The 25047-nt window shown below is 33.6% G+C and overlaps 2 protein-coding genes across 2 annotated transcripts in view; one reads left to right on the forward strand and one right to left on the reverse strand.

The window, feature by feature from the left end:
- LOC129228684 (general transcription factor IIF subunit 1-like) overlaps positions 1 to 3230 on the reverse strand; it is a 59225-nt gene extending 55995 nt beyond the window's left edge. The window contains exons 1-2 of the mRNA XM_054863368.1: positions 3079 to 3230; positions 2776 to 2828 (exon numbers count right to left, since the gene is read on the reverse strand). Of these exons, the coding sequence (XP_054719343.1) occupies positions 2776 to 2828; positions 3079 to 3111 (86 nt within the window). The 5' untranslated portion in view covers positions 3112 to 3230. The remainder of the gene's footprint in view (positions 1 to 2775; positions 2829 to 3078) is intronic.
- Positions 3231 to 3499: 269 nt separating this feature from the next.
- Positions 3500 to 24190, forward strand: LOC129227748 (clusterin-associated protein 1 homolog). The gene is made up of 11 exons (XM_054862353.1): positions 3500 to 3663; positions 3813 to 3924; positions 4020 to 4104; positions 10028 to 10210; positions 16436 to 16531; positions 16622 to 16705; positions 18682 to 18815; positions 19943 to 20084; positions 21741 to 21897; positions 22639 to 22697; positions 22843 to 24190. The coding sequence occupies exons 1-11, from the start codon at positions 3642 to 3644 to the stop codon at positions 22978 to 22980; spliced, it is 1212 nt and encodes a 403-aa protein (XP_054718328.1). The 5' UTR covers positions 3500 to 3641; the 3' UTR covers positions 22981 to 24190.
- Positions 24191 to 25047: the final 857 nt, after the last annotated feature.

Consider the following 25047-nt stretch of genomic DNA (forward strand, 5'->3'; position numbering starts at 1 on the left):
GGAGCAGAAGTGACGGACGACCGATAAGTGAACAGCCCTTTATGTGGACTCTAACGGAACAAAAATTTTTGTCTACAATTAGAAGGGTGTCCACAGGACAGGGGTTTAATAATATTATTTGTCTCGAAATCAGGGAAATAAAAATTCTCCGCATAAGAGGAATGTCTGCACGTGAGGGGTGTCCAAGAAGAGGTCTTACTGTACTTTTCTTTTTTTAAGTTAAAAGGTTAAGTGCCAATGTTTATTGATGAAGGTTATCTGATATCAATGAATATATGAATTATGAACAACATCATTGATAAATTATGATGTACAGTAAAATCCTTCTAATGCGGACTCTAACGGGACATTTTTTTTTGTCCGCAATAGAGAGGTGTCCGCCGGACAGGGGTTTAAAAATGTTATTTGCATTGGAACTAGGGAATTAAAAATTGAGGCATAAGAAGGATGTCCGCTAGGAGAGGTTTTACTGTATTTATACCATTCATAGGAACAAGTGTATCACATTTGGTGCTCGAATGGTTTCGATCATTGTGCTATTCCGTGTCACCACTATAGCAAACACTGGCCATATTGGATTGGACTTGTGTTGTGAATTTGAAAAAGTTACTGCGGTACCAAAAATGTAGGTTTTTTTTTTAATATAGAATTTTTACAATAAATATAGGATATAGAGGAAAGATACGATGTTTGGCTCTCCTCTGATATGCCCCCCTCTTGGCGAGATTTTAATTTTTCGCTCGATACGAAAATCGCCAATAAGGCGATAACTTGGCAACCCTGGTTTTGCAACTTGAACGCTGGAAAGTAGTTTCTCGAAGTCTGTCTTTTTGCACGTGTCTGTGTGGTAGGAGGTAGGTGCTCATATGTTCCGCTCTTAGGGAGATTTTAAGTTGAATACTCTAAAATAAAGTTTCAATTCAAACTTTATTTTAGAGTATTCTTTTTCTTGTTGTTTTTTAATGTTCATTTAGTTGAATTTTCTATTTTAATTATGAGTTCGGTTTGTGATGTTGTCCAAATGTATCAATTGAAATTTTTGAATGAATCTTCTTTTTCTTTTTCGTCAGGTCGTCCAACGTTTGGACGTACCGGAGTCCTAAATAGATTTTTTATATTTAAACTAATTGAAAATAAAGAGGTTTTTTTAGAATTTTTAAGGGAAATTGGTTTACTTAAGAATGAAATGTTATGTTCTAGATGTAATTCTGTTATGAAAATTAAAAAAACTAAAAAATGTTCAGATGGGTTAATTTTTTTTTGTAGAAAGGTTATTGGGGGTGTTGTTTGTGGAAAAGAAGCAACGATCAGGAGTGGGTCATGGTTTAGTTCTAGCAAGTTGAAAATAGAGGAGATTTTTTTGATAACATATGAGATTTTAATTGGGACCAAAACTGCTGATATTGAAAGTCAATATTTTTTTTCATCACAAACTTTAGCCGATTGGCGAAATTATATTAATGAAGAAATATTAAATTACATTGAATTAAAATCCGAACAAATAGGGGGGGTTGGGAAAGTTATTGAAGTTGATGAATCTAAATTTGGGAAAAGAAAATATAATCGGGGACATGCAGTTGAGGGACAATGGGTTTTTGGGGGGGTTGAACGGGGTTCGGGGAAAACTTTTTTGGTTGCTGTTGGGGATAGGGGTAGGGAAACTCTATTTTTGGCAATTAAGCAGTGGATACTACCAGGCACGACGGTGCACTCCGATTGTTGGAGGGCATATGATACATTGGGGGAGGAGGGGTATGAGCATTTAACAGTCAACCATAAACTTAATTTTGTAGATCCAGAAACTAAATGTCACACTAACACAATTGAATCCACATGGAGACACGTTAAAAGTACTCTACCAACATATAATAGATTAGGGGATTTTAAATTTTATTTAGCTTATTATTTATACAAAAAAAATTGTGAATACAAAAATGAGGATATGTTTGTAAAGTTTTTGGAAATAATTCGCGAAATTAATTGGGTGGAGTACAAAATACAAGTAAAATAAGGTTGTTTTTTTTTTGGAATTTTTTTTTGTCAAAACAAACATAATTTAAATATTTTTGTAAAGTAATGATAATAAAAAATGGGATAATTTCCCTAAGAGCGGAACATATGTGCACTGCCTCACGTGAGGAAGTAAAAGAAAAGTAAAAAAGGTAAGTGAACATATTTTGAATTATTGTGTTTTTAGTGTGTTTCTGGTAGTTTGTATTTTGGTCTGGTTGGCATTTTTGTAGCACAAAAATGGTGTTAATTTCACATAAAATCTGTGACTTTATTGTATACTGAACGGAGGAGATCTGTGACTTTTATCCGACTGTGATGTATATTAAAAGTCGGAGGGATAACTGGCGAGCCCGAGGTCTCATAGTACTTTCGTAATGAGACCGAGGCAGGGCCGAGGTCTCATTACGAAAGTACTATGAGACCGAGGGCTCGTATCCCGGAGAAACAACGGAAAAAAATTAATGCATTAATTTCATTAAATAATTAATGACATAATTTGAATTTTTCCTGTTGGCGCTAAAAAAGCATCGCTAAGAACGATGTATGACATATGACGTCATACATAGTTTTCTTGGCGACGCTTTTTTGGCGCCAACAGGAAAAAGTCGCCAAGAGGGGGGTATATCAGATTTGTTCCCGATGTTTTTTCCTTTATAAAAAATCTAGGATCCATAGAAAATATAGGCTGATGTCTTTGACCCCTGCAATTGTTAGAATTTAAAACAAGTTCCAAATTAAAGTTTAGCCATGTAAAGAGCTTACTTTGGCATCTTTACAATGTACTCCTGGACGCTAGAACCACTTGAAGATGCTCCCTGAAAACATATTAGAATATGTGGAAAAATGATATATATACTACAGAAAAAACAAATCATTTAACATTTTCAAACAAGTGAAGTACGAAAAGAAAATGTTACTGAATTCCAATAACCGCAAAACTCAAATGATTTTATTTATTCATCAGAAAAAGAAAATAGGGAAGATCTATGTCAATAAGTTTTAATGGGGTTATACAAATGACAACATGAATTTGTGTTTGGTCTCTAATAACTAAAAACTACGAACATGTGGTTTTGAAGCATTAGAACTCTCGGCCATTTTCCTTATCTTTTAACAGAAAGTATATGCAAACTTTTTCCAGCAGGTTTTCCACTTAAAACCTTATAACACTTATGTCATAGCAACACATCTACGACGAATTAACAACGAAAACGAAATCCGAAAATGAAGCAAACAAAACAAGAAACTGTTATGTTGCCATGAAAATTTATTATTATATTTCTACGTTGTTAGGAACAGGTAGGCTCATATAAAATGATTCAGACTGTAATTTATTACGCTATTTCAAATATTAATTCAGTTTTCAAAAACAAGAGCTCCTAATTGTATTTATTATACCGCACATTAAAAAATAAATTTCAGAATGAAGTCTTCTTTTTAAACTAGAACCGTAGTATCTATTTAAAGATGGCGATTTGATGTGTAAACAAACGTCGGATATTATTAGATGAATTGATGTTTTCTGTATAAAAATATTCCTAATTAAATCTTTTTACACTCTGTCTCCTAAATGTGATTCTTAGGTTTTTATTTTTTCAAGAAAATCCTACTCACATCGTTAATAAAGGATGTCATTTAAAGATTTGAGATGTAAGTTAGTACTTAAATGAACATGTTACTTATCCGAAATATTTATTAAAATTGAAATAAGCTCATTTTTATTTTAAAAAATACGCTATTTTTCATAAATAATTACTATTTATTGAAACATGCAATAATATTTATTAAACTATTTACAGCATTTACGGAAATGATGAGAGCTTTAGGATACCCAAGGTTAATTTCTTTAGAAAATTTTCGATATCCAAATTTTACTTTAGTTGCTGAAATATTGCAGTGGCTTGTTAAAAGGTAATGTTGTAAGAGGTATTTTAGTTTTAGTTCTGACCTTGTAAAAGTTTTATTCTTCCCTTCTTGGATATTAACATATTATAATTAATTTTTAGATATGATCCGAATGCTGAACTTCCCGATGACATTGATACTGAGCAAGATAGAGTTATATTTGTTAAATCAATTGTACAATTTATGGTAAGTCTAAATCATAAGCCGAATGGCAAATGTTCTCTCATTTGACAGGAAATTAGCCTTCATCTTGGCTATTGCCTGTTCCAGACTCATAAGTCCATAACAGGTACAAAACTGCAGTATCTGGATGTCAATACCCCAGGCTGTCAGTTGTTGCATGAATTTTTTTATTTAATATATAAAACAACTATTGTTCCAGAAGCTTATTTTTGTTTGTTGGAAAAAGTGTAAGGAATAAAACATTTGAACTTAAACAAAAATAAGGCATATCTTTATAATGTAATTATGCTTCAATTAAAACTTTTCATATTTTTTGGCTGTGATTCTGCAGTTTTGAAAAGAAGCGTGTTTAGAGTTTTACTTTTGATCTGATGTAAGTGTAAGTAAACAAAATAAAAGCATTGCTTCAAAAAAAAATTTTTTTTTTTTTTGAAAAGTTTTTAAAAAAATTTTAAATCAAGTTTGTACTAGCATTTGGTTAAAATCTGGTAAAATTTGTACATGCTCTTTTGTTACATGTTAGTGTATTTTTTGTAATTGGTATATTATGTAACGTAACATTTTTGTATTCTTGGCATTTAGTGCAATTTTCTACAAATTTTGCCCAAAGTCAACAATGACTGTAAACTGACTGTAAAGTTTGACTGTAAACTGACCTTTTTCTGTTAGCTTGAGATTAACAAGTTAGCCAATCAAAAAATAGTAAAGGGACAGATGCAGAAATTATCTATTTGAAAGACAAATTACGTCCATTTGCATTAAGAAATATGATGAGTTAAAAAAATTGCGTTTTGTGCTTGATAAATTTTTAAACTGAATAAAAACAGAATGATAGATGCAGAAATCATTTAAGAATGTTGATAAATAGAATAGTAATGTAATCTAAGAGTTGCTTTATGATATGCAGTTATTTAACTAAATTTGAAGCTTGAATTGTGATAATTTATATTTATATACCAATTCCTGAATGATTTTTTAAATTCCATGTTACTCTTGATTTTTGTTTAACATAAAGTTTGTGACAGGAAATAGTCCCCTTTTTCCTGTAAATATAAAAAGTAAATAAAATTGTTCAAAAAGTTTCATCACACGAGATCTCACTAGAAATAAAATTAATTTCATTTGAAATGTGAATTTGTAAAAGTTGAAAGAAGAAAAATGGCTTTTTTTTATTTAAAAAAAAAAAGATTGGTATTCATCTTGCTCAAAAGGTATATTTTTAAGTGACATTTTAAGTTATCTTTTGTGACTTTGGAAGAATGGCAAATGTTCAAAGCTTTTGTCTAGAAATGTTTTGATATTTAAGTCTGAAAAACACAATTGGAGCAGCGAGAATCAAAGGGATGTAAGTGGCAAAATTAAAAATTTGGAGATAACCAGTACACATGGTAGGTGAACCGCTCCTCTGTCTTGAAGCAAGAGATAGTACTAGTAGCCCTGGTAGGCATGGGCGCCCATATGCAAAATTGTAATGGGGGGGGGGGGGCTCAGAAATTTTAACCATGGTTTAGCAGGATATTTTCCCCATGGAGGCAGATTTCACGACAGATTAGAGTCATTAAAATTTGACATTTTTAATTATTTATTCATTAATGGCTGGAGAAGAAATATTTCTATATTTTTGCAAAGAAAAAAGTACTAAAAGCAAGGAAGTTCTAATTTCCAAGGGGGGGCTCGAGCCCCCCCCCCCCTTGCCCCCTATATGGGCGTCCTTGCTGGTAGGTACTGCTGTACATTATTATTTAAGACCAAATTCTGACTGCGCCAATGATGCATAGCTAGGCTCCATTCAGTGTTGCCAGATGGTCAAATCTAGATTTCCCCAATTCCCTTTCAACTTTTCCCCAAAAAGCGATGTTTTCTACCAAATTTCCCCAAATGCAAAAATTATTTTTCCACTAATATTTTCATAAAATAAATCGACTTTCTCTAATATTTTTGTCTCTTGAAAAAATTTTTTTTCCCAAATAGCCAAATTTTCTTATAAAATTCCCCAACTTTTTTTTTCTTCACATTTTCGCTTTTTTTTTTTCTTTTTTTCTTTTTTTTTGTCTTCTTTATCTTTCTTTACCTTTACTAATAATAAAGCTGAAAGTCTCTCTGTCTGGATATCTCTTTCTGTTTGTCAGGATCTCTAATGCTCATATAGCGCAAGGACCGTTTGGCTGATTTTCATGAAATTTGGCAAAGAATTAGTTTGTAGCATGGGGGTGTGCCCTTTAAGCAATTTTTTGAAAATTTGATTTTGTTCTTTTTCTATTCCAATTTTAAGAACATTTTCCCGAGCAAAATTATCATAAGATGGACGAGTAAATTACCAAGTTATCATAACGTGGAACCGTAACGTGGGCAAGTCAATTGGCGAGAAATTCATCATGCATTATTTGTAAATATATGGAGGGACCAAAAGACCTTTTAATTTTCTATTACGGGCAAAGCCGTGCGAGTGCCACTAGTCATAAATACAAGCGCCTGACCGAGAGATAAGAAATAACTAAATTTTTTTTTTCTACTGGCATTTACTACTCTGCTTCTGTATGTACATTTAAACTATGATTTTTTGTATATATTTATCCAAGAACACTCTTCATCACACTTATTTTTACCTGTTTCACGTATCAACTAGTTACTCATGCAGAACATTAAGGCGAATTCCATAGCATAATATTCCACATAATGCGAAAAGCGAATACCATGAAGTTGAGCAAAGCTAACCCAACGCTGTTTGATACAAACAACGATCTCACTACTAATTGACGCAAATTTATATACGATAAAAAATCTTTTTTCCCGAGGTTTTTTTTTCCCCAAGGAAAAAATTTTTCCCCAAAGAATTCTCCTCAAAACCCATTTCCCCAAAATTTCCCCAGAGAGCACCAGATTTCCCCAAAATGGGGAAATTTCCCCCAATCTGGCAACACTGACTTCATTACACATTAATATCACACCGTTGGGTATGTTCCCGATTTCGCACTCTCGGAAAAAGTGCGTCTTTTCTTACCCGGTCAAACTGTCCCTGTAGCTCCGTTTGCCCCAGGGCATATTTTAAGGAAATTTGACTGTGTGGGCAACTCCAACTTCCTCGGAAAGGGGAGGGATTGGAAATGTGCAGTTTATGTTAGTTGAATAATCGTCAAAAAAGAGTTGGGGTGTGAAAATTGGAATTAGGGAACTTATTGCTAATGGTCGTTTTGTTCGATAGGAAAAGAGTAAAGAACATAAACGCTATGACTCAGCGTTTAAAATAGTTCAAACAGTCACTGAATTTTTGAATTTTATTCATTATAATACAACCATTGATTTTCATTTTAATACAACCAAATTCAAATAACATTGTCGTTTTCAAAAAAGATTTCATATAAAACCTCTCTCTGTAAAGTTCAGCTTTTTTTTTTAATTTAGGAAAATAGGTGAGCAATTTTATTTGACTGTGTGGGCAATTGCCCAAAAAAACCCCATTAAAATATGCCCTGATTTGCCCGAGTCACCTTAGGCATCTAAGACTGGTAAATTGCAAAGGTGGTAGGCGCGGGGAACTTCGGGGTGCAATGCAATGCAAAGCATGATTTAGAAAAAAAATTCAATGAAAGCCTACCTAGGAAGTTATCTTTAAACGTGTTTTACTCAAAACTTCAAAATATCCACTTGCATCCCTTTGCTTCTCACTGCCTCAAATGTAGACCATCTTTGGTGACTTTGGGAGAAAGCCCTGAGGTTACCAAAAGTAGAGTCAGGAGGCTCAGCTCTAAAATAAATTGTATTTGATGTTCTAAAAATATGACTTTAGACTGCATTAAGAAATGATAACAGACATAAGGGGTCAGAGGTTTTAGCTTTCCACTCCAAATCTTTCTTGGGTTTAATTCATTTTCAAATCTTTTAGAAAAAAAAAAAGTACAGGGGTGCTGCTACAGAAATTTCTAAACTACCAAATACGATTCCATTTCTCCACAGTGCCTAGGATTACTATGAAGCTACACAGCCAACAAGACTTTTTTTTTATGGTTGGAGGGGAGCCCGCATATAAGTATTTTGCCCCAAGGCCCAGTTGAGCTCTCGGCGACCCTGAGTAGGGGGTTACGATAATTGTGACCAGATTTTTCAAACCAAAAATCAGGACAGATCAGGAGAAAGGCAATCTCAATTTTTCCTTTTTTTTTCTGAATGTCATCATAAAAATGCAGAATTTCAGATTCCACGTGAAAAATAATTTTTATTTGAGGCCTCGTCCCCCTCCTCCTCCTGCAATATAATTTAATGGTGCCAATTACAGAACCTTATCACACTCAACATTTTTGAGTAGGCATCATATTTGGTTCTGAAAGCTATTCTCACTAGCAAATTTTTATTGCCTCTCAAAAATATAAAAATTCTTTACATAAATACAGAAATTTAATCTTGGTTATAGGAACAGATTCTAAAATCAATAATGAATATCCCCAAGAGTGATGAACAATCTAGATTATTCTTAGTTTTTCTCACTTAGTACACCTTGAAGAGAAAATCTAGACATTAGCTGCACTTCAAGGGAAAAGTGAAACATTTTAGCAGGACTTTTGGCCAGCAGAACTGAAAGAAAAGGCGGGACTCTCCTGCTGAAATCAGGATGTACAGTCACTTTAGTCATATTCCCGCTTAATTGACCAAAGATTGCCTAAAGTTCCATTTTAGGGACTTTTATTTCAAAAATTGACCCCCTTACCTATGCCCAAAAACGATATTTTTGGCCCTTTTTCTAAAAATGACCCCTCCCCCCCCCCCCCCCTCAAAAAAAATTAATTTGAATTTTGACAATTCAAATTATGTTTTTCGCAATCACGAGTGTTCATGTGTGTGTATATAGGCGTGTGTGTTTGTGTGCAGGCATGAATGTGTGGGTATGTATACACATGTGTGTGTATAGGTGTGTATGGTATGTATGTGTGTAGGTGTCTGTGTGCTGGCATGAGGGTGTGGGTATGTATACACATGTGTGTGTATAGGTGTGTATGTATGGGTGTGTGTGTGTGTGTATAGGTGTGTATGTATGCGTGTGTGTGTGTGTATAGGTGTGTATGTATGCGTGTGTGTGTAGGTGTCTGTGTGCAGGCATGAGCGTGTGGGTGTGTAGGTGTGTGTGTATTTATGTATACAAATGCAAATACAAAAGTGACGACCAGCAACAAGCTGTGGGCCCAGCTAGACTGGTCCTAGTCAATTTACAATCCCCAGTGAAGATCCTTGCAAATAATAACTTGTACACTTATTTCCATGCCCTAAATGTAGCACTTGACATTTCCCAACATTAACAGCCATACCCCATTTATCAGCCCACTCCGTAATATGATCTAGATCCTCTTGCAGCTGATTTGCTTGTTCTTCATTTTCTACAGTCCCCATAACTTTGACATCATCAGCAAAACAATTCATGTTCCCAGAAATATTTTTGTGAATATCGTTCATAAAGACAATGAACAAAACAGGCCCTAACACTGATCCTTGAGGAACTCCGCTTAAGACCTCACTCCAATTAGGATAATTTCCCCTTACAACTACTCTTTGTTTCCTTCCGGTCAGCCAGTTTTTTACCCAAATGAAAGTTTTCCCACCTATTCCTATATCAACTAATTTGCTAAGTAGAGCAACATGCGGTATGCGTGTGTGTAGGGTATGAACGCAACCTGGAGACCGTTTTCGCTAGAGAAACTGCATCGTGGGGCCGGTCGACAGTCGTGCTACAGAGGGAGGCAGGGGGAAAATAAAATCATAGGAATGCCAAAAACAGTCAAATGAGAATAATAAGCAATGTGATTGCTCAAAAAAAAAACAGAAGCTGAATCCACCCTAACATACACGAGCTGTAGTTATTGCGTTATACAGTGAAAAGTTGTTAAACTTGATGGTCGAAGAGTGTTAATTGGTAACACTAATCAGTGATATATTACAGGTAACAAAAGCTTACATAAAGTTGAATGCAAAGAAATTATATATGGCTGATGGATATGCAGTGAAGGAACTCTTGAAAATTACATCTGTATTATATGAAGCAATGAAAACTAAAGTTGAGAATGATTTGGAATCATTGGATGATGACTCCCCTGGGAATCATAGTTTTGATATTTCAGCCAAGGTAAAAAAAAGTCTGTGTTTAGTTTTTCTATTGTATTTACATTACTAAGTTTATATTACTAATTTATGCAAGAGTAATGATCAAATTTTATGATTTAAATAAATACATTCACAGTGTTAGAAATTGCTGCTGGTCCACTGGTCCCAGACCAGTGAAACTTGCCCCTATAGGGGGGCAAGTGGGGGCTCAAGGCCCCCCCCCCTAGAAATTAGAACTTCCTTGCTTTCGGTACTTTTTTCTTTGCAAAAATATAAAAACATTTCTTCTCCAGCCCCATTAATGAATCATTTATTAAAAATGTCAAACTTTAATAACTCTAATCTGTACTGAATTCGGTTTCTATGGGGGGAAATATCCTGCTAAACCATGGGGAAAATATCTGACCCCCCCCTTAAAATTTTGCATATGGGGGCCAGTGCTCATCTGTAGAAGAATGTTTTACTCTTTGCTTATTTGATTTACCCATTGTTAGTTTACCATTTTGAGCTTAATTCGCAATATAGTAATTTGCACTTTCAAGTATCCATACTTATGTTTGTATTAATACCCACAATTTAGTGTTTTATTTAATGTTTAATAAATTAGTTTAAAATGAAAGTTATATTTAACTTAATAAATGTAATCATAAAGTGCGAATAATTTTAGGTGCAAACATATTACTGTTAAATTTAAAATGGATCAATGATGTTGTCTGTGGACCAGTACACATTCATGTTGACTGGTCCGAAGAACCAGTACGAATTTTTCTGATTTCTTACACTGATCCAGATTATTTTATCTGAAGATCAGTGTATATGTATATCTTTTCTACATAAACAATTGACCTGTGTGATTCTTTTATAACTACAGTGAAACTTCTAATGAGTAACTACCTTCCATTCCAAAAGCGTAATTTTTTGAGAGAGATTGTGTGTCAGACCAGTGTCAACATTAGTTTGCTCAAATAACATAAAACAATTTTTTTTCTTTTTTAGTAAACAATGCTTAAAACAAATATTTGTTTTTCATTAACTAAATGTTACTTATATAAGGATGTGCCAGCTGCGCCAATCGCCGATTCTGCACCAAACTGCTCCAAAAGACCACCAAATGGACTTTCCTGCTCCAAAATTGGACAAACTTACGCCAAAAGTGCAATTTTGCAATTTAATGTTGCAGTTCCTTCGGTATATTTGGCAGTTTTTGAAAGATATCATCAAGTTTATGCATTTGGAGCATGTTTTTACGATTTTTTGCGACATTCCAAAATTTAATTGTATTTGCTTTTGAAAAACTCAATCGTTTTAATTTTTTATGTGATTATGTTCCTTTGACTTGACAAATTTTGTGATCATTATTTTCAACCTTTCTTATTTTTTGTTTTCAGAATAAGAGGACTTGTAATTTCGTCTTCTTGTCACGCCCACTCGAAAATATCAATCCAGTTGCATCCAAATTGATTTAAGCGAAAGCCATCTGTAAAAATTAATATTGTTCACCAGTTTTTTAATCTTGGGTTTCTTTCTGTTTTAGGACAGAAAATTATTTTTTAATTTTGGTTAGCAACACTTAAGATAGCAAAAAATTGGGAATTCTAATGCTCTGGTAATGAATATACAAACATTTCATGTTTCTCAGATTCAGGCACTTTCTCCATGTTCTTAGTCTGTCTTAAAATTTTTATTTTTTTATTTTATTTTACTTTTTTTTTCTCACATTTTCATATTTTTTTCACATGTATTTTAAAATTCCTTTTCTTATGACATCATTTCTCAAAATCTTTTTTTTTTCATCGTAATTTCATTATTAATTTTGTGATTATATATCAAACAGTATATTAATGTTGCCTTTGCTTTATCTTCAGATTTGTTAATCAAGTGATTCAGTATATAAAAATACATGCCAAATAATAATAATAATAACAGTAATAAGATCAAATATAAATAAATAACTTACACATACCAAAAAAAAAAAAGAAAAAAAGATTAATTAATAACTCTTTAAAACTCACTTGTAAAAAAATTGAGCATGCAAAAATTTTATTCGGGTATGTATTTTTTAGACAAAACATGCTCGGCGGGGCATGTCAAATTTTAAAGATTTTTCCAGCCCTGAAATATATATAGTTGTCCAAATTGTTGCAAAATTTAAATTTTTGCTACTGCAAGCTGCTCCAAATTTGATTTTTACTGCTCCAGGCTGCTCCAAATTCGCAGCTTTACTGCTTCAAACTGATTCTGCTACCAAGATTGCTCCAAAAGCGAGTTTTGGTCGGCACATCCCTGCTTACAGGAAATATGGATAAAACATTTAATAAAGAAGCATACTTTTAAAGTATGAAAAAATTTTGAATTATTCTTTTTCTTTTCAATTTTTTCAAAAATTCCCTCAAAGTTTCCTGTTTTTGTATTTTATTTTGTTTTCAAAAAACAGCATTTTTGTTTACCTTATGCATGTTCTATGAATTCAACCCAGAGTTAAATTATTTGAAAGTTCGGTGGTGTGAATTTGGTGGCTATCATCATATGGTCTACCTGTTGAATAACATCAATAGATAATGCTCTCTTGTCCATTGACTCTATCAGTGCCTGAAAGGTAATTAATATTCTAAGCTATTTATTCTTTTACAAATTAATATGTAAAGAGGAAAAAACCTAGAAAATATTCAAATCTGGGCATAGGTAAAAATGAATGTATGTGGGTGTGCGTGAATGTTCCTTATACAAATCCAGTTTGTGTTAGATCTTTGCAAAATTTGGCATAGTGGTACTTTGATTCTCAGGAATTCATGTAGAGGAGTTTTGGAATTTTAAAAATATCCAAAGAGGACTAAATTTAAATTTTGAATCAAAAAAATTTTTTTTCTGCACGTTGATGTTAAATTTCATAGTACACTGCAGAACCTTTTATCCGGGAACCGAAAAACCGGGAAACCAGAAAACCGGCAACTTTTTCCCGATTTTCCAGCCATTTTCTAAAAATACGCCATTTTGTCAATTTTTTAAAAACTAAGCATTTTTTCTGAAATACCAAAAAGAATATGACCGATTTCTTAATCAACACTATATTACTCACGGAAAACTCGGGAAAATGTTTATAAACACTAACTTCAAATGGTTATCCTTTATGCGGGGCAAAATTTCAGAAATATTTTCTTGAACTAAAAAGTACATTCGTAAGTCTGAAATTTTCGTGTTTTATTCTGACTGAACGCTAAGGAAATGAATATTGTCGTATTCTAATGCAGTAATTTATTGAATGGCCTCTAATTAATGGCGTTTGGCGTAAGTAACGTCGTAAAAGTGTGGGAAACGCTGAAAACCAGATTTGCGAATTTTCCGGATACTTAGTTGATCGTGAAATCTAGAAATCCATTAAACGCAAGACTAATAAGGCTGCAAAAACTCATAAATCAAATTTCTGTTGATATTAACGAAATGCAAAAGCATTAGTTATCAATAATTACCGTAATCGCAAACACAAAACCTTTATAAATTAATTAAAAAAAAAAAAACCCGCTATCATGAAAGAGAATTCTTTTATACACTATAGTAGAAAAATCGCACATTCAGGCTCAAAAACTTATTTTTTGCCTTTCCCTTCATTTTCTTTCGTTTTAAAACATCGAAAAGTGGTGGATTTTTTTTTTTCTTTTCCAAACAGAATGTGAAGGTCTCAGATATTATGAATAACTTAAGTTTTTTGGTGTGTAAATTATTCTCTCACTATATTAGTTTTTAATATTTCGATATTTATAAGCATTTCTGAACCGTTTTCTTCTTATTTTAATATGTATAACCATTTATTATAGTAATTTAAGTTTTACAAACAATTGGCCAATAGCGCTTTTTAGCGATCCAGAAAACCGGGAAATTCAGATATCCGGGATAGCGATGGTCCCGAACTTCCCGGATAATTGGTTCTCTATTGTAGTTCTTTTTTCTTTTATTTAAATCTGTTTCTTAAACATGCGTCACTTGACACAACTTTTATTTTAGAGGTAGACCATGCATTACAGCTAGTAAGAGATAAGTTTCGTCACTAACAGAGGGTTGCCTGGTCTCTCCTAGAGATCTTTTAACCCATTAAGCGCTGCTATATGAACCACATTGAAATTACTTAAGCTTTCATGTGTTTTGATATTCAATACACATCTCTAATCATATGTAGCTGAAATTTCGCAAAAATATTTCTAGGTTAGGAGATATGGTATGGTCCCAAAATGGGAGACTTGGCGTTTAACGGGGACAACATACATATCCCTGCCACTATGTTGATACTTGAATAATTTCTGGCTAAATCCAATTAGAAAGCCCTAAAATCGTTTTTATGTAATTAATATGGCTAGGTATTGGTACTTTATGTACATATTTTACATATTCAAGCTTTAAAATGTAAAACTTTTAAGTTTTCATGACACCCAAAGCTATATATTTTGGGCCCCCTTGCAACAAAAGCCGTGGAGGCCAGCCGTAGAGGCTAGCAGTGTATATTTGCAACATTAATAAGTATTAGTATGCTAGTTATTTTCAATTTCTTGAGCCGTTGGGGCCTTTTGGAACGTCTCCCCCCCCCCCCCCTATGCCCTTACATCACTCCGCGTCTGGTTTTCATTTGTGTTGAATTCCTTTTTCTTACACATTTTTGTACAAAATGGAACTTTCCCCACACATTTTACTACCTTTTAGCAAAAAGCCTTAGGATTTTCATACACAAAAAGAGAAGAGGTAGCTTTTTTCTATTAACCGTGTAGGGGGATCGAGCAATGGTAAATGACAAGGACATGAAGCACTATATAAAATGTATCTTATAAAATGGAACAAAGATATTTTTGGGCTCCCTGATGGTGTAATTGTGTTATTATAGGCAAGGGTTTTTTTGCAGTTAACATTTCGGTTGCTTCACAACATGTTTGATGACATGATTTATTCATTATCATAATGTTTTTAGAGATAAATGTCTAGCATGCTTCGCATTGAGGAATTATCAAAGGTCATAGTTTCTCCGATTTCATCCAACAAATTACGATAAATGGTAAAAATATAAAGTGAGACAGTTATCGCATTATATCTGTGATCTAAACGATTTCGATTAAAGTTTTTTTTCTCAACTATCTGAAAAGAATTTGGCGATTCACAAACAAGTGATCCTGCACTCATCTTCTTGTTTTAAGCTAAAACATATTATTTTAATAGTGTTTGAAGCTCGTAGCAAAGTCAAAAATTCTTACTACATTTTTGATTTCAAAAAAAAAAAAAAAAATAGTGAAGAAATTTCTCTATTGAAATTCAACCTCCCTAATTGAAGGGGGAGCGCCCTCAAGGGGGAGGGGAGCATGGAGCTGACTGAGCTATAAAATTATTTTATGGTGGGGGGAGGAATAGTTTTAAAGGGAATTTGAACTACTTTTACGGAAATCTCTTTCGTGATCTGTAGAAATTCAGAGAGATGCGTCATCCTCCTTAGGGAGTATTGGCACCCCTGTTTCTCCAGAACTTTCTTCTAAACGAATGAAATGTTACTTGTTTTGATAAAAGCACTTGCTCTTGACCTTGAACAATAAAAGAGTGTTTACAATGAGAAACTACAAAGGGGGTTGTGGCTTCAACAGGAAAAAAAAGGGAGAGTTCATTCATGCAAAATGGGTGAAGATGATTTCTACTGGGCATGACTTGCTCTGCTAATCAGAACACGCCAAGTCTCCCATTTTGGGACTTCAGTAAATAAAGTCCTCTAAAACTACTTTAAATTATTTTTCTTGGGTCCTGTTTGTTGTGATTTGAAAAAAGGTCTATTGAACTTCATATTCCATGTTCCTAATTTCCTGCATTTGCATTTATTATTTTTAGGGAATTTTTTCCCTGTGTAATGCAAAAACAAGAATTTTTTGCAAAATTAAAAATTTTTTAAAAAAAGAATTTACATTCCAAACCTTTTTGAAAAAATTACCAGTGAAGTTTGGTTCTCTATCATTCATTTTAAAAAATTTCAAAATGATATCTTAATTACTTGATGAAGAAAAAAATCTTAATTGAAGGTTCCCAAAATGGGAGACTTGGCGCTTAATGGGTTAACATTGAGTCAATTGGAGAGAAAAATCGGCACTTTGGAAAGTAGGTCGTTGACGGAGGTGATCCCTGTATAGAAGTCATAGAAGTTTCACTGTATTAAAATTCCCTTTTTTGTCAATAAATGAAAGTAATGGTTTTGTTTTTTGATGAATAATTTTGTTATTTCCACTTTAAGTCAGGAGATTTAAAAGTAACTCGTCACCTTGCTTCTGAAATTACCGTCAAAGGAGCATCTTTATATGATTTACTACTGAAAGAAATGGATTTACGAGTGAGTTTTTGCTGTTAAGTTTATGTTCCTCTATTCATTTTTTAGAAACATACTGTGTTGAAATATTTTATTGTTTTTTCATCCCTGCAGGAAAGTCGATCGTCAGTCATATCAAAACAGCTGGATATAACTGAAATTGAACAAGGTATTAAGCAAGCAACAAAAGGATTAGAAGTAAGTTGAGTTAAATGTTTTCTTAAAACAAGCTGATGTGTGCATCACATGACTTCCTTTTACCCCAATTTAATGTCATTTTCTCATTATTGGCAGTTTTAATGTGATTCAATAGTTTACTCTCTAAATATCACCAACAGTGGCCAAATTGAAATCAGACTTTTTTTATGAAAAAAAAAATCGCTAAATTTGTCTACAAGTTGGAGTCAAAACTTGGCGACCAAAAGACTGGTGATATATCGCCAAGTGTCCACCAAATTATAACACCACTTGCGTTTACATCAAAATTAACAATGATTTCCCCCCAAAAAAGGGGCAAAAGACCCTTTCAGAAACACCCGAATGCAACCAAAAGGGGAGGTGCACATCTAGGCCCCACTAGGAGTCTACGTACCAAATTTAAACTTTCTAGGACATACCGTTTTTGAGCTGTGAAAAATACATACACATACGCACATACATATGTACACACAGACCTCACGAGAAAACTCATTGTAATTAACTTGGGAATCATCAAAATGGATATTTCGCGTGTGTATACAAATACAAATGTGACGACCAGCAACAGGCTCTGGGCCCAGCTAGGCTGGTCCTAGTCAATTAATTAGTCCCCAATGAAGATCAATGGCCCTCTTAAAGCTATCCACCCCCTTGCTCATTACCGCCTCTTCCGGTAAGCTATTCCAAGTGCCCACGACCCTGCTAAAGTAGTAGTTTTTCCTGATTTCCAAGTTAGCCTGAGATTTAAATAGCTTAAAACAATGACCCCTTGTCCTGCTTTCCCCGCAAAAATTTAACCCATTTACATCTTTCATTTTGATAAATTTAAATAACTGAATCATGTCCCCTCTGACTCTCCTTTGCTCCAGGCTATACATGTTAAGCCTATTAAGTCTGGTATCATAATCTAACTCTGAGAGTCCCCTTACTAATTTAGTTACCCTTCTTTGAACCCTTTCCAATTCAAAAATATCTTTCTTCAGATAAGGCGACCAAAACTGAACAGCATACTCCAAATGAGGTCTTACTAAACTCCTATATAAAGGCAGAAGAACTTTCTTAGATTTGTTTGAAATAGATCTATTGATGAACCCAAGCATATACGTTCTTAGGCACTTATCCACATGTGGTCGAGTCGAAAGAAAACCTCATCATTCATTCGGGGGTGAGTAAAATGGAAATTAAGGTTGATTTTTGAGTGAAAATTTTTTTGTGAATACAGTACTTCCTTTTTTGTAAAAGGAAGTAATTAGGAACGGTAATTGCACTTTTTTGATATATCATTCATAGATTGAATGATCTCTTAGGTGTATCGCAGTGACTGTTTCAAGTATTTTGAATTGAAAAAAATCCATTTAGACGCAGTTATTTCAACAAGTTTTCCCTAATTAATATAAATAAAAAAGTTTGTTCATTTTCTTGATACATGTGTTGTTTGCTATCTATGATAATGCCAAATATGCTACAAAAAAAAAAAAAATCTCAAAACCATTAACCTGTAAGTATTCTCTCAATATTTAGGTCTAAGTCTTAGTGCATAATAATTTTAGTTTCTGACCATAATAAAACAAGAATAACTATAATTAGTTAGTGGTTACTCAACGCCACTAGAAGAATACAACACACATCCACTCTAACAAGTATTGTTGTTGTGATTCTCATTAAACAAATCTTTTTAGTCGCCTAATGACTTACTTGCACAGAAGTAGCTATATCACGTTTGGGAATAATTCAAAAATTGGGATTTTGGCGTGATCACAAATTTTGGGAAATTATCATTTCATTCTGGCAATACCAGCAAGGCATGTATATTAGCTCTTAGTCATTGGCGACAATTGAGTAACTTACCAAGAATTCCAATCATTGAAAATCTTCCCTAGTATATGTACAACAATCAGTATCATTAAATTTTGAATAATTTCTTCATGTACACTATTTGTGTGAAAAAATACTTATCTGTCAGCTTTTAATATTAGGAGGAAATCAAGAAAACAAATAGCATGATTGAAAATATTGCTGCTGATGAAGCAAATTTAGAAGCCAAAATTGAGAAAAGAAAACTTGATTTAGAAAGAAACCAAAAACGATTGCAAACTTTAAAATCTGTCAGGTTAGTGATTTTTCTTACATTTTTAAGTAAAAATTTGAATTTATTATGAAACTCAAAAAGATTGATTTATGCTTATGTATCTTTAATTTATCATTTGCATTTTTTTCCCAAACAAAACATTTTTTTCCCAACAGAATTAAAGTAAAAATAAAATAAAGTAATATATCCCCAAATTTAAAATCAGAATTTAGTGTCTTCATCACATTATATTATTTTTTTAAAAAGTAATTAATGTTTTAGAAAGTTGCTCTTTCTTTTTGAATCAAGGTACTGTGTACATAGAATTTTAAATATGGGGCAAAAGGTAGACTAAATTAAAAATTTGAATTAATGTCTAATGAATCAATAATAACAAGGCCTTAGGTATTTCTTGAAGCATCACTAACCTAAATGTTAATTAAAAAATAATTTCTTCCCAAAATTTTCAATAAATAAAAATGTTTTAATCAAATAAGAACGTCTGCATACAAGTATATGCTAACAGCATTACCAATCAGTTTTTTCTTAACCAGCAGCTGTACGTGCCAGCTTAGCAATGTAATAAAGACTTCAAAAATCTGTCCTTTGTTTATTGATTATTGCAATTGCTTATTCATTGTAAACAAGGAATGTAGTTCAGTTTTTTAATATAATTTTGAAATGTTTATAATGGCTGTGGGAAGCATGAATCACATAAAACTTTATTTAAAAGACACCATTGCGACAAATTCCAGACTCCTAAAAAAATACCTTTGTGCCAAATTTGATGAAGATCCAATGCAAGATATAGATGTGTTTAACATACATATATACACTCAGTTTTATTTATATTTGGTTGAGTGATTGCTCTTGAGAGGATTTGTCTCACTTCAAGTACAAATTAATAGATTTTTTTTAGACTTTTATACCTTCAAAAATAACAGTTAAAAAAAAAAAGAATCTGTCAAATACTTAAACTCATGAAAAACTTAGTCTACGAGTTAGCATGTATTAAACATAGTTATTCCACAATGCAGTTTTTTGATATGTAAAACACGCCAGTAAAGAAGAATAGTAAATTGAAAGCAAAGAATTCTTTTAAGCTTTGGAAGAAGTGTTTTTGACATTTACTTTGAAGTTAAGCTTGTGAAATTTATTTTTCTCTGAAGGCCAGCTTTTATGGATGAATACGAGCGCTTGGAAGTTGAATTAGAGGATCTTTATAAGAAATATGTAATGAAGTTTACTTGGTTGGCTTATCTGGAGCAGCAACTAGAAGAGCTTGAAAAAATCGAGCAAGAACTAATATTGGTAAGAGTTCTCCATTTGTTGAAATGTCGTATCCACATGAATTTACTTGATATAATTTAAATTTAATTGTGTAATTTTATAACAATTTAAAAATCAAAAGTAGACAGTCATTTCTTCAGAAGTAGTTACTTATTAACTCCTCCTGGAAACAACCGCCATCCCAACCTTGGTATTGTGCCTCTGGCCTTGGTAGAGCTGTGAGCTTTGGAAGGGGCCAGCAGGGCCAGACAGCTTTGTCTCGGCTGGCTTCTGGTGACCTTAGATCTCTAAGATTCTTTTTTTAATTATTATTATTTCCAATGGCTGGCAGCAAGAAAAGGTTACAAAGAACAAAATAGCAAAAACAAACACAATACACAGAACAAGGAACAATACAGGAACAATAGAGTGAAATATTTAGCTGCCGATACGCTCTCTTGCTTCCCAATAACAGTCACACAGGCTGCGTCTGGAAAGCTGGGTGCAAGTGTGCAGGTGACGAATGTCCATTTCATCGTTTGAATTGCAAAGGGGACAATTGGGACTCTTGACAATCCTCAAGCGGTGAAGGTTTTTTGGTAAACAGTCATGGCCAGTTAAAAGTCGAAACAAAGCTACTGACTCTGCTCTTGGTGCTGAAGGAACAAAATCACGGTTTATAAACCAAACTTTGTAGTTGCTTCTAGCTTTTAGGTCTTGCCAAAAAAAAAACTCTTGATTTTTTCCTCATATATAACTTTATTGCATTGTATGGGACTGGCTCATTTGGTAGTTGAACAATAGCAGACCTCCAATTGGCCAGAGCATCAGCTAGCTCGTTTCCTCTAATCCCACAGTGTGCAGGGATAGATTCTATTATGGTATTAAGATTATGTACCAAGTGCAGTGACAGTGAGGCCACTGCAGAGTTCTTACTCTGTTGTGTTTCCTTGTCACATGAGGACACACTGAACAGACCTGAGCTGGTGTTGGATAGATTGAGAACGAATGGACTCATGGACCTCATTTGATTTCAGACAGGGGAGTGCAAAGCAATTTTGGGATCCGTCGCAAATGACTTTGACGGGCCCCCTTTCATATTGTTTACCCCAAATTTTTTGCCCCTCATTTTAAAAACCTCGGGCTCTGGCCAACAGGTCTTCCTTCTCCTCCTGTGCACGCCCCTGATTTCAGATCAGTGAAGATTAGCAACACATTGATTGTTTCAATTGCATGCAATTAGCTCAGTGGCAGCGCTTCCACGCCACAGGTCCAGGTTCTATCCTCGGGTCGGACATGGTCAACTCAGCTGTTCATCCCTTCATTGGCTTGATAAAATAAGTACCAAACGTGCTTGGGGGTTTCGCATTGGGCTGACCACCTAACCAGAGCTTCTGCCTAGCACCCCATAGCCCTTGATCAGGAAGACTGCGATGGGCACAGTAGGCCTTGGCCCCATGGGCAGTCGTGCCACTGGGTTTGGTTTTGCATGTAATATATGTTCATGCAGTTAAACAACTATGCTCTTGGAATAAGCCATTCAGGAATTTTTCTTTATTTTAACATAATTGGAATTTTTGTGTTTTCATAACTAATTAAGAATAATTGTGCACTTTGTTGTATGTATTTTCACAATTTTAAATGCTCGTACCAACAATAGCAGATGATGCATCCTGAATATGTTAGTATTTATTTTAGCAAAGAGAAGAAGTAACAAAGAGAATGGTAGAAAAGCTACGACAAGAAGATTTACTCCGCAGCGAAGAAAGTGGAAACTTGGATGATTTTCTGATTGTGAATGTTGAAAATGACGTGAATGCTCCGAGGGAAAAACCACGAAGGCCGCAACCTGCTCGTAAGTAAAGTTATTGTTTTAAGCAAAAGTGTTAGCTTTCAAATAGAAAAATTCCCTGCAGTCTTAAGTGATCATTAGTTAGCACAATTAATAAAAATGAATTTAAAAGCGAAATTTTTGGAACTTAAAAAGTGTTGGAAAGTTTTACTCAAAAGTTGAAACTACATAACTTAAACACATAGAAAATATTTTGATTTTTTAAAATTGAGCATAAAATCTATATTGTGGCTGTCCATAATTGATGTCAAACTTTTTTGACCCTGCCCCTCCTCTTTGTCACATGTCACCATACTCCCTTCCTCCTACTTAGTCACGTCATATTTTTTAATTAACATCACATTTCTTGCTACCCACTCCCTCCCCCTTGTCAGAAACTCACAATTTCAGGAACCCACTCCCCAAAGCCCGACATCATTTGCGGATAGCCGTTTTGGAATTTTTGCTTGAGCACAATGAAAAAGTGGTTCAGTTAGTATTCCTTCATTTAGCACCGAATGTTTTTGCTAACTTGTATATTTTTAGTTTTTAGATACAGAAAATATAAGAAAATTAGAATTGACCTCGCTTTTAGCCTTTAATTTATGTGCGAGCTGAAACTGCCATGAAACAATGTAATATAATACATTATAATTATGAAACAATGTAATTTCTCTAGGCAGAACCGTATGTTTTTCAATGACTTGTCAATTTGTTTCAACTTCTTAAAATACAAAATACTGTACTATTTATTTTCAGCCTCAGGAGTTAGAAGAGATGCTCAAAGACGAGTATATGGTTCTATGAGTGGAGGTGATAAGGAAGTAAGTTGTATGTATTTTGTCGAAAGAAAAGGTTGGGAATAAAATATTCAATTTGTGGAAAATTATTAGCATTTGCTTCTGTTCTGCATGTATTTCCCCTTTGTTTTGTTTATAGTATCATTAACTGTGAAATATTCCTTCACAGGACAGTCTTGACTCCGATTCAGATTTGGACTTAGATGGTGAAGATGATGATGGGTCTGAAGTGAGTGATGATGATCAAGATCTTGAAAATCTCTCGGATCTTAAAATTGCCGTCACAGATCCTGCTCATGACTTCTGAATTGAATATGAATGAGATATTTTTATTTTGATAGAACAAATACTAAAAAAAAAAAAAGAACTAGATAATAGAACTTTAGTAGGTCGGGAAAAACTTTGTTTATCTGGGAAACAACAAGATGGTGTGTTATATGTGGCATTGAAAATACAAAAGAACTTGTTTCTGATGATGCACTGATTATGCCTGTTTTAGCAATTGACATTTTATCAGCAGAAACATAACATTTTCATAATGCCAGAAAGAAATGAATTTTTCAAGACTTTTAATCCAATGATTAATCTGCTTATTTTGGAAACATTTATTTTCTTCATTAAATATTGCATTATTTAACCCCAGATTGCTTGCGCACCTCTTCGCTTTCAATCAAATTTCTCCCCACCTCTTTTTTGGAAGTGGACGATTCCTTGAGTAGCTGACCCATAGGTCATAACCTTGAAGGGGTAGAAACGGTGGGGACATTCTAAAATTAGTCTCTTTGGAATTGACTTCTACGGGTGTATCATACCCTGCGCAAGTATTTCTGCTACAGTTCTGAACTAAAGTATATGCAATGCTTCCAAGAGACTTAAAATTAAAACTAGGATCTAGTGACGACATTGCATCCCCTGCTAAAAAAGCAAAGTTAACGTACAAAAGTTGTACTGAAAGCCGCAATATATAAGACAAAAACCAAATTTGTGTGTGAAAAATGTGACAAAAACATTTACATGGACCATATGGCATGCATTTGCAAAAAAAAGGTAGAAATTGAATGCAAGTCTTTAAAGAAAGTATTTTATAACTATACTTTTTTTCTCTTATTTGCATTTTCAAACTTTTTGAAAAAAAATTGAACTCAAATACTAAAAAACCTCCTCGGGTATGAGATACCCTATGCGAGCAATCTCGGGTTAAAAATACTTTTGTTTTACATGTTTGTTAAAATAATTATTATTATACCAATAATAACTTTTATTAAATGTTAAAAAAATAAATACAGGAAATATGAGAGTTTCTATTAATATACTCAAAATAGTTTTTGATACTTAAAACTGTTTGAGAGGCAGAAGTAAACAAAATAGAGATAATATAAATTTCTATTTTGTGCAATAAAATTTGTGTTTGTGCCTTTTATGCCATTGGTGAATTTGCTGTGATCAATCATTGAATCATATTGTTATATCTAGTCAATACATATGTAAAATGTTTAGTTCATTAAAAATATATGAAACTTTTTGCACCAGTAATAGAATTTTAATAAATTACCTATATCATCATTTGTAGTTACAGTAAAGTTGTTTGTAGTTAAAGTACTGAGTGTCCAAATCAAACGTTAAATTTTAACAGTGGGTTTTTAAAAAAAAGGTTAAGTGCTACGAAGGTGATAAATAATCAAGTTTGGCAGCTGAATTCTTAAGAGTTAGAAGTAGAGAAGCCAAAAATTGTTCTCTGGTGTGCAGCATACAAATCGATTTGTAACAAGAATGTTTCGAACAGTTTATAAAAGACATCCACCCTAGGATAAGCTACTAAGGGAGCTCACGTGGAAGCGTACTGATTTAAAAAAAAAACATTTATGAGCATTGGTATATAATTCTATTTTCTTAAGCTTTCTATTCAGTATAGCTAACTCTCCAAATTTGATTCAGACACCCTGTATATCTGTAAACAGGGGTCTGGCCAGGGGATATTTGGGTCCGTTAACGGACCCTTCACAAAAATCCAATCAACCAAAACGGACCTTTCACGAAATCCCGATCAAACAAAACGGACCTTTCACAAAATCCCGATCAAACAAAACGGACCCTTCACAAAATTCTGATAAACAAGATCGGATCTGTCACAAATTGTTTATTGAAAGAGCAAATCTGAAAGCAAAAAAACGCATATTTCTGTGTATAAACCGATAATTTTTGGAACCTTTTTTTAAGTCAAATTAGAGGGATCAGCTTATACAAAATCGGCTAATTTTGAAAAAAAGAAAAAATCGGCACTCTTGTGATGCTCCTGCAAGCGATAAATAATTGCTACTGCCAAATAAATATAATGGTTGTTTGTTTTATCACAGCTAATTAGCAGCGGTGTTGT

The sequence above is a fragment of the Uloborus diversus genome, chromosome 8 (genome assembly GCF_026930045.1).
Source record: "Uloborus diversus isolate 005 chromosome 8, Udiv.v.3.1, whole genome shotgun sequence".
Lineage (NCBI taxonomy): Eukaryota > Metazoa > Arthropoda > Arachnida > Araneae > Uloboridae > Uloborus > Uloborus diversus.